A 17,211-nucleotide genomic window follows, 5' to 3' on the forward strand; every position below is an offset into this window, starting at 1 on the left:
TTTTTCTATTATTTGAAAATAAAAAAAAGTAAAAATTTTTTTTTTTTTTTTTTTTTTTTGTTAATTTTTTAAAAAAATAATTAAAAAAAAAAAAAACCCTCCCAAATCAGTTGTATTTTTTTTATATTAAGATATATTCAAAATTTAGATATAATCATAATATTTTTTTTTCAATCTTTTATTTCTATATTTTAAATTTATATAAATAGCCAAAAAACAAATAAAAAAAAAAAAAAAAAGAAAAATTAAAAAATTAATTTAAAAAAATAAAAAAATTAAAAAAAAAATTCATGATCATAAAAATAAAATAAATTAAATCACAATATCACAATATCACAATATTACAACAAATAATGGACACCAATATAAATAGTAATAGTACAGAAATAATTAATAGTAGTACTACCAATAGTGTTAATAATAATGATATAGATACAAGCAATAATAATATTAATAACAGCAACAACAATAATAAAAACAATAATAATTTAGATCTAAATTTTTTAGAGAGTTTAAAATTATCAAATAATAATAACAATAGTTACAATATAAATATTGAAAATATTGAAGAGCATGAAGTTATATTTTGGAAGGTCTTTCATAATAATTATTTGCTTGCGAAGATTTTAAGCCATTTAGATCAGAATATAATAGAATATAAAGATGTAAATAAATATTATTTAAATAATAGAATCAAATTTGCAGAGATTAAATCATTAAAGTGGTTAGTCAAGAATCAACAATGGGCGTTACTAAAAGACAAGCTTTTAAGTGACCAATATATTCATGTCACTAGAAGATCAATGGAAATGCTTATAGAAAGTTGCAAAGATAAAGAGCTATTAAAAATAATGTATGGAAAAAGAAGATTTCAAATGGAAATTATTGATCTCGTTTATCACTCTACCATCTACGAAAATGAAGCCGCTTTGGACCTGTTTATCAACTTTTACCATTTGCCTATATTTCCATCCACCCTTCATTATGCAATTTCAATTTGTCAACGTCCAATCATTTTAAATTACTTAGAGGGAAGGTTTCAAACATATAGATCAGATTACCAAAGATATGGCTTTAAACTATTCGTTTAAGTAAATGTAACTGTGAAATGATTCTCTATCTTTTGACTCATCCAGAGCTTTATCAAGTTTCAGAGTTTAATATTATTGGTTTTTCAGAATTTATGCAACTCGAAAATCGAAAAGTTCAAAGATTATTAATCGATTTGGGTTTAGTAAGACCAATGGATCATCGATCAAATTTTTATATTAAAGATATTAAAAATATAACTGTAGATGATTTGAAATTTTATATTCAAGTATATTTTCAACTTTTTACATTATTTAATCATCATCATCAACAACATAATAATAATAATAACAACAATAACAATAACAATAACAATAACAGTAATAACAATAATAATTATCAATCAGTTGATCAAACAAGAGAAATTATTAAAGAATTATTTGAAAAGTCAAATCAATTTATAAATTCAAAAGAAATTGAACAATTAATATTTAAATTCTTTTTAATTCAAAGTCAATGTATTAATAAATTTTTATATTTAGAATATTTAATTCGATACGATGATATCATACCAAACTTGGATGATGAAATGGTATTTCATTATACTTTTTCAGTTTTCAGTTTAAAAGGTTTACAGTATCTTTTTAAAAGAAATATATTTTCTAATGGTTCAAACCATCATTTCAATCGTTATCAAAATGTACAGTTATTTAAAGGCGCTGCAAAGGAAAAAGAGATCATAGAGTTTTTCAAATACTTTTATAATCAACAAAACGAAATTATCAAATTTAAAAAATGGAATGAAGAGTTTACCTTTTTAATTCAACATTGTTCCGTAGAGCTTTTGGATTCTATTAAGCAAATAGAGAATTTCCCGGTTTCATCATTTTTAATACCAGATCTTTATGTAAGCTCTTTTGACACCTACAGATGGTTAATGGAGGTTGTAAAGGCAAATGTTCCAGCCAATAAGTTTGATAGATACACTTATATCTTTGGTCCAATAAATTCAAAAGAAATTGTCGACTTTATTGTTGAAAATGCTGATCTTTTCAAGAGTCAGTTATTAACTGAACACCTCGAAATAGACACTCTAGAACTTGCAACCTACTATCAAAACAAAGCGAATACAAAACCATCAAAGCAAATTTATTCTTATATTTTTATCAAGTCTATTAATGAATGTGATATCGAGTCTATCAAGCAAATGGAAAAACTGGGTATCGTTTTTGGTGATGTTTATTTACAAAATTCAGCAACTGTCGATGAAAATGGCGCAGAGCTTCAAAAAGATCCAAGGTTCCAACTAAAGAAATTTAAGAAACCAATTGAACAAGTTGCCTCTATTTTCGAGTATTTTAGCGACGCAGAAAAAAATTCACACAAGTATTATCTTATTGAAAATATTTTTGAAGACTTGGTTTATCAAGTAATTCAATCATTCACCAGCGAAGAAATACTCAAGCACATTAAGTTTAACATGGGTATTTTAGAAAAAGAACCAGTCGAATATTTAGTTATCTTTATTTTGAAATTAGAATTACCATTGGTCCAGTGGATTCTCGATAATCAATTCAAAGTTAACCTAAGAACCAACCTCAAAATATTGGCCGATATCTTTAGTAACAAATATTACGTAAACCCACAAACATTAAGGTCCGAATATACATCATCACAAGTTATTAAAATGATTGAATACCTTATTGGCCGTATCCCAAAAGAATATATTAGTCATTTTAACCCAATTTACAATTCATTGTACAGAATTTTACTTCAGACCAAAGATTTAACTATGGATATCATCCAAAGAGTCAATGACTTATTTGCAAGTAATTTAATTCTCTTAGAAGTTGGTATTTTTCATATTTACTACTGGTGTCGTACAAAGTCAAATCAAATTGCGAAATATATATTGATGAAACATAGCTGTATAGTATCCGACAAGATCCTTAGAAAATATTATCATGAACAGCGTTGCAACTATAATCACAAAATCTATCGTTATTTAAATCCGCTTATTTTTACATTCAACGTTATCAGCCAAAGTAGCTACAGACAGCTATTCTTTTTATTAAGATTCCAGTTATCAATTCAATACTGCCAGGATCTAAGACATCTCTTTAGAAACGAATTAAACACCATATATAATGAGGATTTCCAATATTTAATATGTGTAGGCCAGTTTGATATTCTCTTAGATATTATAAGAGATTACCCAGAGTCAAAACCAAACTTTAATGACTATTATGTAAATTTAATTAAAGCAATCGATAAGAAATCTTTAAAAAAGTTATTCAATCTCTACTGTAATGATGTTATTCAAAATTTAGATTTAATGCTAGAGGTGGCCATAAAGAAATCACGTTTACCAATCATTGATTTAATTTTAAGTGAATACTCTAAACCAATAGATTATCAAGTTATTTTTTCAACAAATCAATTAGATGTGGCTGAATATTTATTCAAAAATCATATTCAAATTTTTGAAAAAGGTATACCAATTAATAAAAATCAAATGCAAAATCAACAACAACAACAACAACAGCAATATAATCAATATAATCAAAATTATCAACAACAACAACAACAACAATATAATCAACAACAATATAATCAAATGTTTTATAGTAATAATATAGATGCACTAAACAAATATATAATATTTGATAATTCTTTTAACCAAGGTTATATTGAAATGTGTAACCTTATTTTACAATATTTACCTCAAATTTTCATTTTAGATCAAGACAATATTATCAAAGCAATCAAAAACTGCTCAATCAATATATTGCTATATTATTATAATTACTTTAAAAATATTAGCGGTATTGGTAATAATCCACTACTAGATTTTGTTGTTGATTATATAAGAGAACACAACGATTATAAAATTTTAAATTTAAGATAAATAATCAAGTTAAAAATTAAAAAAATATAAAAAAAAAGTAATAATCTATATATTTATTATTTTATAATTATTAATCAATATAAAAAAATTAAATAAAAAACAAATATAATTTATTTATTTAAAATAATTTTCTTTTTTTTTATCAGAAAGCTTTTTTTTTGTGCAATAATACAAATAAATAAAAGCAGAGTTTAGTTTACATTATACCATATATCGTTTAATCTTTTTGACTCTTCTAGGTGTCTAATTCTTTTTTTTTCTTTAATTCTTTTAATAATTGTAATAATTAAAAATATCATTAATATTAAAGATACTGTTGGGATGATTAAAGCAATTGGTATCCATTTTTTATTATGGCTTTGACCGTATGTATTATTGTTAATGTTATTGTTACTATTATTGTTGATACTATAGATATATCCATTATTATTTTTGTTATCTACAGCTTGTGGAATTTGGGTTTTCATATTGGTGCTAGCTTCATTTGAGCCATTCTTTTTATTTGGTAATTCTAAGATGAGTTTATTATTATCTATATCTTGAGTAATGGTTTTGTTATTGTAATCTATAAACTGTAGTTTTGTTATAATTGAATCAACTGGTTTTTTTAATTTGCAATATATATTTTTTTTTCTAAATCCTATTTCTATTGAGCTTTTATCACATATTAAGGTTTCATTTAAATTTGTTATAAATTGAAAAGAAGTGGTTGTATTTTCATTACTATTTTTAAAATAATAACCTTGCAATTGAGCTTGGTGGTTACTATCTATTGATATTTTATAAAAACTACTTTGGACTTCATAAATAGTTTCAATTGGTAAAATTTCGCTGCCGTTTCCATATGCTATTTTTATAGTTATTGGTTCATCGTTGTTTTTAAAAATATCATTATTTCCTGAAAAGTGTGGAATTGCGATTGCTAGGTTGTTGTTTGAAATGTATAAAAAAAAGTTATTATCATCTATTTTGTTGAATATATCAAAGTATTTATAGTATAGTCTGATGCCTCCATTTTGATCTGTAAAATTTCCAAATAAATATAAAACATCATCTTGACTAATGAAGTTTGAAGTTACTATTGGTTCTAAAATAAATTAAAAAAAAATTAATTTTTTTAAAATTAAAAATAAAAAGTGAAAAAAGAGCCCAAATACATACTTTTATCAATTTCAATAGCTTTTGTAAAACAAAATAATGCAAAGAGAATAAATAGAAAACTTTTCATTTTTTTGTTTCTTTTAAATTCCTATAAACTTTTTACCATTAATTCTATATTATTTATATAATATAAAAATAAAAATTACAAAAAAAAAAGATTAATAAATGTATTCTTTAAATAAAAAAAAAAACCAAAAATAAAAGTATTAAAATAATTATCTATTTTTGTAAAATATTTGGTTCTATAATTTTCAGTAATTATTTATTTAACCCACCCACACAGAAATTATTTTTTTCACCCACCATAAATTAAAATAAATTTTATTTTATTTGAATTGGATTAATATCTTTGAATACATATTTGGACATATGTAATATAAGCTTGTTTGGGATTTTAAATTGCTTAAAATCTGTTTAGTTGATAAAGAATATACTTATTTAAGTATATCTTTAATAAATATTATCAACAAATAATACATTTCTTTTTTTTAATATAAATTTAAGTGATTATATTCAAAAAAACATGCTACAAATGTAAAATTAAATAAGGGTAATTATTAAAAAAATTATATTTATTTTATTGATAAACAAAATATTAAAATATTAAAAAATAAATAAAATAAAAAAATTTTTTTTTTTTTTTTTTTTTTAATTTTTATTTTTTTTTAAATTAATGATTCGTTTTTAAAATTTGTATATTACAAATATTAATAATAATATGCTTAGAAATTTATTAACTAGATTTAATATATTCAAATTTAACCATATAAAAGTATTAGGTATAGAAACAAGTTGTGACGACACAAGTGTTGCTATCATAGATAGCAGTGGTCATATATATTCAGAATCAACAAAAGATCAATGGAAATTACACAAAGAGCATAGAGGAATAGTGCCAATCATAGCATCAGAGGCACACGAAAAAAACATTGACTTTGTAGTGGAGGATGCATTAAAAAAATCAAATTTAGCAATCGAGGATATCAATTATATTGCAGTAACGACAGGTCCAGGTTTATCAAGGCCATTAAAAGTCGGTGCTGAAAAAGCGGTATCGATATCAAAGAAATATAATATTCCAATTTTTTCAGTAAATCATTTAGAGGGTCATTCACTGGTTGTCAGAATGGAAAATAAATCAAAACCAGAGTTCCCATTTCTTATTCTTTTGGTTAGCGGTGGTCATTCACAAATTTTAATATGTAAAGGTGTTGGTGAATATCAATTAATAGGAAATACATTGGATGAATCAGTTGGCGAAGCATTGGATAAGGCTGCTCGTTCTTTAGGTTGCGAATTTGGCGAGGTTAATAACGGGGAAAATATAATAACAAATATTCATGGTGGTCAAGCAATCGAAATTTTAGCGAAAAAAGGTGATCCTAACAACTACCCTTTAACATTGCCCTTACTAGCCTCAAAAAACTGCGATTTTTCATTTTCAGGTTTGAGATCATCATTCGACAGGACAATCAACAAAGTAAAATCATCATATAATAAGAAAGACGATGACAAATTAACAAAGATTGAAAAAATTCGTCAAAACAACCAATTGGATAACAGCGAATTGTATAAAGATATAAAATTAACATTAAAAGACCAATTCGATTTAGCAGCATCATTTCAAAATACAGCATTTAAGCACTTAGAACATAGAATTTATAGGTCATTAAAATGGTATTATGGAATACCCGAAAAAAAAGATAAGAGAAATAAAAGCAATAATGAAGAGAACTCTATTGAAATGGAAAATCCCCAAGGACCACCGTTAAATGGTATCGTTGTAAGTGGTGGTGTTTCAAAAAATGAAGAATTAAGAAATCGATTAACTAAAATAGCCGAAGAATTCAATTTACCAATTTATTTCCCAAAACCATCTTTATGCACTGATAATGGAGTAATGATAGCATGGGCCGGTGTAGAAATGTATAATAAAGGGTGTAAAACAACTAATCCCGATCAAATATTTACATTGCCCGTTTGGCCATTAGATAAGAATCCACAGCCATTGTTTAGAGATATCAACCTTGACGAAAAAGAAATATCCGTTCGTAAAAGATGGTATTTAGATGCAGTAGAGAAATACGGTAATAAAAAAGATAATGCAGATAGTAATAATAATATTAATAAATAAATAAAATAAAACATATTATTAAATTGTAAAAAATAATGAATAAATTATTTATAGAATAATAAATAAGAGAGTAATAAAAAAATAAAAAAAAAGAAAATTTTGTTTTGTTTATTTATTAAATTTGTTTATATTGTTTTTTTTCATTTATTTGATTATTAAATGAAATAAAAACCATAGTTTATTAATTTTTTATTTATTTTTATTTATATTCTAATGAAATTTTATTCTTTATTAATAACTATTCTTTAATTTATTTAGCTCCTCCTATCACAATCATTTGTGTGGGGTTAAATAAAAATGATTATATCTAATGATTATATATATGCTATTATTTTTCTATTGTTAATTGATTTTATAGTGAAATTTTTTTTTTTATATTTTTTTATATTTTATATTTTTTTTATCTATTTGATTTTTAAATTTACCAAATTGTATCAAACTTCATTGATGATAAAATATCTAAATTAGGTTGGTATTGTGGTTGAGGTTGTTTTTGTTGGTTTAATGGTTGGTTATTATTAAACTTTTGCTGTTGGTTTGGTGCTGAGATATTTTGATTATTAAAGTTTCTATCAAAGAGTTCACTTCTTTGATATACTTTACTTCCAATATTTTCTCCGTTTTGTGGTTTTAAGGATGAATTTACCAATAATGATTGATTACTACCAATAGAATTGTTGAAATTATATCCATATCTATCAAAAAATGTACTATTATTATTATTGTTAAATTTATTACTGATATTGTTATTATTAAGATTATTAACACTATTATTGTTATTAAAATTACATCTTGGGTTATTATTGAAACCATCGAAATTATTATTATTCATCATGTTTTTATTAATAAAATTATTATTATTTGAAAAAACAGTACTATTGCTATTGAAATTATTATGGGTATTATTATATGATCCAATTATTCCAACATCAGGTACTGACATTGAATAATTACTATTAATGTTATTATTATTTTTTGATGAAAAATATTGTGATGGTTTTTGAGAGCTATTAATAATAATTTGATTGTTATTATTATTTGAAGTTGATTGTGCAGAATTATTAAATTGTAATAATAAATTATTGCTACTATTATAATTAATTTTATTATCATAATCAAAATTATTACTATTCTTGGTACTAATATTATCAATAATTATATTACTATTATTGAAGTTATTTTTATATTGGTGTGGTGATTGTGGAACTTCTTGAATACCTTGGCCTCCAAATTCAAAAACATCATTTTGTTTATGTGGTTGTGAATAAATTTTTTGTTGTTGCTGTTGTTGCTGTTGTTGCTGTTGTTGCTGTTGTTGCTGTTGTTGATTCTTATATGACATAATATGATGAAAAACACTAACATCGATGTTATTTTGATTTGATAGTATTATTTGTTGATTTTGTTGATTTTGCAAACCCATTAAATATTTTTCTTCTGGTTTTTCATTAAAGTCACCATTAAAAGTTTCGTTTGGTTTAAATTGAGAGTAAATGGCCTTTGGTTGAGTTGGAGTTAAAAAAACACCATCTGATTTATTATATACTTGTGGACTGTAGAATGATGGTGGCGATGATACTGATGAGTTTATTGATACATCTGGTGATGAGCAAGATAATGGTGAAGAAGGTAAAGAGAATGATGGTGATGATGGAACTATTTGATTTTTATTATAGCTATTATTATTTGTATCATTATTGTTATTTTGATGAGCTGAAATTTTGACACTATGTTCGTTATTATGTTTTGAAATCTCTACATATTTAGTTAAATTGGCTAAATTAATTAAATCTTTTTTAAATTGTTCTAAAAGTATTAATTTAATTGAGTGGATTTCGTAGTGACATGGAGGATACTTTAAATTACCACCAACAGTGTGAAATGAAAAACTGAAGGTATTTGTATCTTTAAGGATCTCTATTTGACCAATATACTTGTATGGGAGAACTACTTTTAATTTATTATCTTTACTGTGGATTAACATATAATTTTTGTAAAAGTGAATTGATTTTTTTAATTGAACATCTTTTTTATCGATTAAAATTGAATCACTATCTACAAAAAACACTGGGGTTTGAAACATACGCTTACGTGGTAAACGTTGAGCTGGTTGTGATGGAGAAGGTGGAGATTGTGAATTTGAAACTGTAGGAGGCATTGTTTGAATATTATTGTTATTATTATTATTATTATTATTATTATTATTATTATTAATAATATTATTTGTAATATTGTTACTGTTATTAATATTGCTACTATTTTTATTGTTATCATTTAAACCAGTTTGTTGTAGAAGATTTGATAGTAATGATGGGGAACAAAATTTATTATTTTTATAATCATCATTATAATTTATATTGTTTTTGTTATTATTATTTAAATAGTATTCATAAAAATTATTATCTAAATTATTACTATTCATTTTGTATCTTTTTTCGTATTTATATATTATTTTTTTATTATTATTTGTCTCTACTCTTTTTAAAAAAATATACTTTATATTTTAGATAAAATAATTTTTAAAAAATTAATATAATATATCTAAAATAAAAAATATTGATACAATATTTTTTTAAATATTATTATATATTTTATTTTTTTTTTTATTTTTATTTTTTTTTTATTATTTTACTATTATATGTTATTATTATTATATATTTATATATTATACTATATTTATATTATTATTAATTATTATTTATATAAAAGAATGTATATTTTACTATTTTACTATTTTATTTGTTTTTATTATTTATATAAGTAATAATTAGGTAGTGAGTTAAAGAAATAAAAACAATTTTTAAAAAAATCAAAATAAAAAAAAAAAAATGTTTTTCTAATATATAAATAAATTTAAAAGAAAAAAATTAATTAGGATATAAATTGAATTAGAAAAATCACAAATTTAAAAATTAAAAAAAATTAAAAAAAATTAAAAAAAAAAGTTAAAAAATAAAGAAAATTAGTGAAAAAATAAACATATATATAATTATAATAAAAGATTGAAATATATAAATGAACATATAGGAGGGTTGTTTTGATAATTTTAAAAAAAATAAATAAAAATATTTTTTTTAAAATTATATTTTTTTTAAAAATAAAAACACCTAAACCCACTATTAATAACACAAATGTATTGATTATTTTTTAGAAAAAAGAAATAAATATTTTTATAAAAAGAGAAAAATCATAGTTATTTCGGTGAAAAAAAGGGTGGTATTTCATTAAAAAATAAACGTAAAAAAAATCACAAAAACACCATAAAAAATAAACATATATATAATTAGAAAATCTGCTTTTAGTTTTATTTTTTTATTTTTTTTTGGGTAAATGAAATTTTTTTTTTTTTTTTTTTGAAATTTGTCATTTAAAAAAAAATTCTCTTTTTAATTTAAAAGTGAACATTCTTTGAACAAAATTAATTAATTTTGTATAGATATATTTATTTTATTTTTAACATAATTTATGTACACTTTATTTATTCATCATCTAAACTAATTTCTTTTCTTTTTTTTTTCTTTTTTTTATGTTTCAAATAATTAAATAAATTAATTATAAAAAAAAAAAAAAAACAATGTGTGTTAACACCACCTGGGCTGATAATTTTATTTTACCACAAACTTTTTGAAGTTGAAAAATTGATATGTGATTGTTAAGAACGATAAAATAAATTGTAATATACCTCATTAAAATAATAATTGTGTAATAATAATTTTTTTTTTTATTTTAATAATAAAAATACACATTATTTTTTTTTTATATTATTTTTTTTTTATTATTATTCGTCATATTTCGTACAATCATTATTGTTTTAATACAAAATAATGACTACTAAATTAATAACATTAATTTTTATTTTATTATTAGTTAATTGTTCCCAAAGTCTCAGGAAATCAAAATCAAATACCAGCCCGGATTTAGTATTTACATCAAAAGGTAATTATTTTAATTTTTAAAAAAATATAAATAAAAATATCGATCTTAAATTTTTAATTTTTTTTATATTTATTTTGTATATAATAGGTGGACTTAGAGGTATAGTCTATGATAGTCATCGTGTTTTCTATGGTATTCCATTTGCCAGTGCTCCAGTGAATGAATTAAGATGGGAGAGTCCTGTAGAACCAAAGGATTGGAAACATATTAGGGATGCAACACACCAAAAACCACAATGCGCCCAAAGGTGTTCTCTTGGTGATGGGGCATGCTCAGAAGTTGGCACTTCTGAAGATTGTTTATATCTTGATGTATTTACACCAAGAAATGCAAATTCAAATTCGAAATTACCAGTAATAGTATTTTTCCCAGGCGGAGGATTTGTTGTGGGCAGTGGAAGTGTTAAACTTTATGATGCAACTAAATTTGCTAATTCCTCTGTTATTTTTGTTAATACAAACTATAGATTAGGTGTGTTGGGTTTTTTAGGAACTGTGGGTATCATGAATATATTTGTTTTTTTTTTACTGGCGAAATATATTAATTTATTTCTTTTACAAATAGGATTTAATGAGTGGTAATTATGGATTTTTAGATCAAATCAAGGCATTAGAATGGGTAAATAAAAATATAGAAGCATTTGGAGGTGACAAAACTAAAGTAACTATTTTTGGAGAAAGTGCAGGAAGTCTTTCTGTTGCGACTCACATGGTATCGCCATATTCTAAACCCTATTTTCATGCAGCTATTCTTTCATCTACTCCATTTTCTACCGGCTTAAAAGATAAATCAAAAGCTAGAGGTTATGCTACCAGATTTGCAAACTTTATTAACTGTAATGTCGAAGATATAACCTGCCTTCGTAGTAAATCAATGGAAGAGATATTAGATGCACAGGCCAAAGTAAGAATGCAAGTTGGTGAAAAAGTACTAGATACTTTTACTATTTGGGCACCAATCGTCGATGGAGATATCATCCCAAAACAACCATTAACTGCAGCTAAAGATGGTGAGGTCCACAATGTTCCAACAATTATTGGTAATGTATATGATGAGGGAATAATTTTTGTTTATTTAACACACCCAAACAAAATCAATCCACGTCTTTACCCCAAATACCTTTCATTAATGTTTCCGCTAACCTGGAGTCAAATCATCACTAAATATCCAGCTTCTGGTAAAGACGCAAGACCGGCCTTATCAAGAGTAATTAACGATTATTTATTCCGTTGTCCTGATAGATATTTTTTAAACAAATTGGTAAAATCCTCAAAACATAAAGAACCAGTGTATCACTATTTTTATAGCCACATAAAATCTAGCGGTCATCCATTAGAACATTGTGATGGTAGAGTTTGCCATGGCACAGAATTAAGTGTTTTCTTTAATAGCTATGAAGCAATGGGCGAAGAATTAACTCAATATGAACGCGAAATGGCAGTTTCAATCAATAACTATTTTGTTAACTTTGCAAAAACCCACAATCCAAGCGAAGGCTTGAAAGTCCCAATTGATTGGAGTCCAGTTTCAAAGTCTCAAAATGTAACATTAGTTATTGATGATGGTTTCGAACTGGATCATGACAAAATTACAAATGATCCAAAATGTGATATGTTTGATAGACTTTCATATGGAGGATATACAAAATAAATATTTAAACAAAATACCAATTAAATAAAATCACCTAGTATTATTTGTATTAATACTTGATTTTAAAATTTTCATGTATTTATTTTTTTATTTATTTATTTATTATAACTTCACAACTTTGTACTTTTTTTAGTAATTCCTATGTTTGAATATCAGATTGACCAGTTTTTAATTTGAACCAAAAGCCTCGTTTATCCAACTTGAAAATTGTTCACATTTAATTTTGATTTTTAAATTAATTTTACATTATTGTAAAGAAAAAAAAAAGATTTCACCAAATAAAGAAAATATTAATAATTCTAATTTTATGTGAAATTGAACATGAACAATTTTAATTTTTTTTTTTTTTAATTTTTTAATTTTTTTTTTTTTTTTTTCTCATTTTTAAATTAAATTTTTATTATTTTTTTTTTAATTTTATTTCACACATTTTTTTTTATTACATTATTATTTATTTATAAAAATGAATTTATTACCAGATCTAAATCAAATTAAACCACCAACAGATAAATCAAGACTTTGGAAAGATGAATGTTGTTATTGTTTTGATACACCTGTATGTATTTATTAAATAGAATCGAATATTTCATTGTTTTAATAATTAAATATTAATATTAAATTTTTTTTAGGAAAGTAAAAATGGACTCTATATCGATTTAGTTAGCTTGTTATCATTCTGTAAAGATCATTTGCAATTAAATTATTCAAAAACTAAACATCATATATATTTAAATTATAAAAAAGTTGTTGTACCAAATTCCTCAGCATCACCAACATCAAAAGGAAAGAACAAAGATGAAACTAGTGAACAACCACCAAAGAAATTAGCAATCGGAATTGAAGGAGGCTTTGATCCATATCAAGAAGAGGTAAAATATGAAGATCACTATTCACTTTTCATTTTCCCTGATGGCAAAGAAATGGAATTAGACAATCCAGAAGTACCATCAATAGTCAAGCAAACATGTGACAAAATTAAAACTATGAATTCACAAAGCAGAAAAGAAGAAATTGTAAGTTGGAATGCTGAATCTGTATTCCCATCAGCATTTGCAGAATCCATTATTCAAATCGATAATCCAAAAAGAATCAATCCAAAAGGACCATGGAAATGTGATGTTGAGGATTGTGACAAAAAAGAAAATCTTTGGTTAAATTTAACTGATGGCTTTATTGCATGTGGTAGAAAATATGCTGATGGCAGTGGTGGCAATGGACATGCCCAAAAACATTTTGAAGAAACTCAGTATCCAATCTCTGTTAAATTAGGTAGTATCACTAAAGATCATGCCGATGTATATAGTTACCCAGAAGATGAAATGGTTGGTGATCCATTACTTTTCCAACATCTTGCTCATTTCGGTCTCAATCCAAATATTATGGAAAAAACAGAAAAATCAATGGCCGAACTCGAATTGGACCAAAATCTCAATTTCGAATTTGGTAAAATTCAAGAAAAAGGTAAAATTTTAGAAAATGTATTTGGTCCAGGTCTTACAGGTATTGAAAATCTTGGTAATAGTTGCTATATGTCATCAGTACTTCAAATGCTCTTTTCATTAGATGGTTTCCAAAATCGTTATCAATCAAATACTGAACAATCATTCAAAGAAATTACTCAAGATCCAACCCAATCATTTGAAATTCAAATGAACAAACTTGCAGATGGTCTTTTATCAGGCAAATATTCAGTACCAATCGAAACCAACCAACCAAAGAATCCAAATGAAGAATCTGAAAAAGCTACCCAAATTGGTATTGCACCAAAAATGTTCAAATCTTTAGTTGGATCCAATCATCCAGCCTTTTCAACCATGCAACAACAGGATGCTTTAGAATTCTTCCAATATTTAGTTGAATTTATTGATAGAGCCGAATTTTCAAGACCATCATGGATTGATTCTGCCAATCCAACAAAGAATTTCCAATTTCATATGGAAGAAAGAATTCAATGTGGTTCAACAAATAAAGTTAAATATAACAGAAGATTAGAAAATGTTTTATCAGTACCAGTCTCATTAGATGATGCCACCAATAAACCACAAGTTGCTGAATATGAAGAGAAATTAAAAGCAAATAATGGTGTTCGTCCAAAAGATGAAGAAGAGATTAGACCAACCATTCCATTATTATCATGTATTAAAAATTCATTCGAACCATACAAGGTTGATGATTTCCTCAGCCCAGCTACCAACTCTAAAACATTCTCCTTAAACTCATCAAAAATGGCAACTTTCCCAGGTGTTTTAGTTATTCATCTAAAGAAATATACCTACAATGCTGACTATACACCTTTAAAATTAAATGTATTCATGGATGTTCCAGATATTATTGATATTAATAATCTTAGGGGTTTAGGTTTAAAAAATAATGAAGAGCTATTACCAGAATCATCACCACCTGCAGCTGCCAAACCAAAATATTCTCAAGAAATGTTAGATCAAATGTTATCAATGGATATCCCATTAGCTATTGCAAAGAAGGCCTTAACTGCTACTGGTGGTAAAGACGTAGAATTAGCTATGAATTGGGTATTCGAACATAGTGGTGATCCAGGTATCAATGATGAACCTTTACCAGAACCAATATCTGCAAATTTACCAAATCAACAATTAGTATTTAATCCAATTGATATTGACAATTTAGTTTCAATGGGTTTTGACTCTGACCAAGCCAAACTTGGCCTCAAAAAAACTGATGGAAATGTTGAACGTGCTGCTGATTGGTTATTCAGTCATATCGATAACTTGAACGATTTAGTACAAAAAGATAAATCATCCGATTCCTCAGCTCCTAAACCATCAACATCATCATCACTCCAACCAGTCAGTGACGGTGAAGGTAAGTATCAATTATTAGGTTTTATTTCACATTTAGGTAATAATGTTCAACATGGTCATTATGTTTGTCATATCTTAAAAGATGGTAGATGGATTAAATTCAACGATAGACACGTTCAACTTTCTGAACAACCACCAAAAGAATTAGGTTATATTTATTTCTATAGAAGATTATACAATTAAAAAAAAAAAAATCATTATCAAATTTATTTTATATTTATTAAATAAAAGTAATAATAAACAAAAATAATAAAATAAATAAAAAAATAAAAAAAAAGTATAAAAAATAAAAAACAAATTGTATTTTTATCAAGTGTACAAAACTATCCCTTTTTTTTAATTATTTATACATCACCCTTTTTTTGATTTTCTGATTTACTGATAAAATAAAATAAAAATAATTTACTATTACCAATTTTTTAATTAATAAATAATGGTATACTAAATATAACAATATTATTAGTTCTTTATGGTATAATCTTTAAAGATTAATTTTATCATAACCAACTTAGATATTGTTTAATTTTTTTTTATATATTATAATATTGTATATCAATTTTATTAAATTCTCTCATTATATTTTAAATTTAATACTGTTATTAATAAAATCTATATAGATTTTTTTGTTTTTTAACCAAGATAAATAGTTTTTCTGTGTGTTGTTGTTGTTTATGCCAATAGTAATTAAAATCTTCCTTATAAAAAAATTACTATTATTTCTGTTTATATTCCAATTGTTTATATTATACCAAATAATAAAGCAAAGTACCCAAAAATATACAAAAATAATTATTATTATAATAACCATTTGTCTCATTGATATCCCATTTTTTTTAAAAATTATTCATAACAAATTAATTTTTATATGGTTGATTTTTTAGATTACTGAAAAAAGAAAAAAAATAAAATAAAACTAAAAAGATCTTAAAATTTTTATTATTTTTTTTTTTTATCAAACACAGCCAAAAAATTTCGAATTTATTTTTATTTTTTCTATTTATAAAAAAAACAATTTATAAAATATTAATTTAATTCAATTTAATTTATTTATTTGTTATTAATATAATTTTAATCATTCACATTTGGGAAGAAAAAAAAAAAAAAGTATAATAAATCAAAAACACACATCAATAAGCTTTATCATAAACACACAAACATACATACATATATATAACATACAAAAAGACCCTTTTTTTTTTTTTTTTTTTTTTTTTTTTTTTTTTTTTATTTAAATTTTTTAATTTTTTTTTTTTTTTTTTTTAAAAAAAATTTTTATTTTAATTTTTTTTTTTTTTTATTTTAATTTAAATTAAATACATAAATAATTTTTTTTTTTTTTTTAAAAAAATATTCTTTTTTTTGTTATATGAATAAAATCGTATTGCTCTTTAAATCTATCAACACATACAAATATATTTATATAATTATATAACACACACTCACACAAACACACTATAATATAAAAAATAAAAAATAAAAATCATTAAACAAATATAATTATTTTTTTTTTGCCATATTTAACATTATAATTAAAATAGAGTTACAGTGCACAA

At 23.9% G+C, this 17,211-nt stretch overlaps 6 protein-coding genes across 6 annotated transcripts; 4 read left to right on the forward strand and 2 right to left on the reverse strand.

Annotated features, from left to right (window-relative positions):
* Positions 1-353: 353 nt before the first annotated feature.
* Positions 354-3,937, forward strand: DICPUDRAFT_155625 (uncharacterized protein; the record flags this gene model as incomplete). Its single annotated transcript, XM_003291021.1, has 2 exons — positions 354-937; positions 1,093-3,937. 2 exons carry the CDS (start codon positions 354-356, stop codon positions 3,935-3,937), a joined length of 3,429 nt encoding a protein of 1,142 aa, XP_003291069.1.
* Positions 3,938-4,128: 191 nt separating this feature from the next.
* DICPUDRAFT_81760 (uncharacterized protein) lies at positions 4,129-5,165 on the reverse strand (the record flags this gene model as incomplete). Its single annotated transcript, XM_003291033.1, has 2 exons — positions 4,129-5,024; positions 5,099-5,165. The coding sequence occupies 2 exons, from the start codon at positions 5,163-5,165 to the stop codon at positions 4,129-4,131; spliced, it is 963 nt and encodes a 320-aa protein (XP_003291081.1).
* A 651-nt stretch (positions 5,166-5,816) lies between these two features.
* On the forward strand, positions 5,817-7,232 carry DICPUDRAFT_155627 (uncharacterized protein; the record flags this gene model as incomplete). Its single annotated transcript, XM_003291022.1, has 1 exon — positions 5,817-7,232. One exon carries the CDS (start codon positions 5,817-5,819, stop codon positions 7,230-7,232), a length of 1,416 nt encoding a protein of 471 aa, XP_003291070.1.
* Positions 7,233-7,653: 421 nt separating this feature from the next.
* DICPUDRAFT_155628 (uncharacterized protein) lies at positions 7,654-9,654 on the reverse strand (the record flags this gene model as incomplete). Its single annotated transcript, XM_003291034.1, has 1 exon — positions 7,654-9,654. The coding sequence occupies one exon, from the start codon at positions 9,652-9,654 to the stop codon at positions 7,654-7,656; it is 2,001 nt and encodes a 666-aa protein (XP_003291082.1).
* Positions 9,655-11,056: 1,402 nt separating this feature from the next.
* On the forward strand, positions 11,057-12,818 carry DICPUDRAFT_155629 (uncharacterized protein; the record flags this gene model as incomplete). Its single annotated transcript, XM_003291023.1, has 3 exons — positions 11,057-11,168; positions 11,256-11,662; positions 11,733-12,818. 3 exons carry the CDS (start codon positions 11,057-11,059, stop codon positions 12,816-12,818), a joined length of 1,605 nt encoding a protein of 534 aa, XP_003291071.1.
* Positions 12,819-13,281: 463 nt separating this feature from the next.
* DICPUDRAFT_57131 (uncharacterized protein) lies at positions 13,282-15,841 on the forward strand (the record flags this gene model as incomplete). Its single annotated transcript, XM_003291024.1, has 2 exons — positions 13,282-13,374; positions 13,448-15,841. The coding sequence occupies 2 exons, from the start codon at positions 13,282-13,284 to the stop codon at positions 15,839-15,841; spliced, it is 2,487 nt and encodes an 828-aa protein (XP_003291072.1).
* Between the last annotated feature and the right edge of the window lie 1,370 nt (positions 15,842-17,211).

The sequence above is a fragment of the Dictyostelium purpureum genome (genome assembly GCF_000190715.1).
Source record: "Dictyostelium purpureum unplaced genomic scaffold DICPUscaffold_256, whole genome shotgun sequence".
Lineage (NCBI taxonomy): Eukaryota > Evosea > Eumycetozoa > Dictyosteliales > Dictyosteliaceae > Dictyostelium > Dictyostelium purpureum.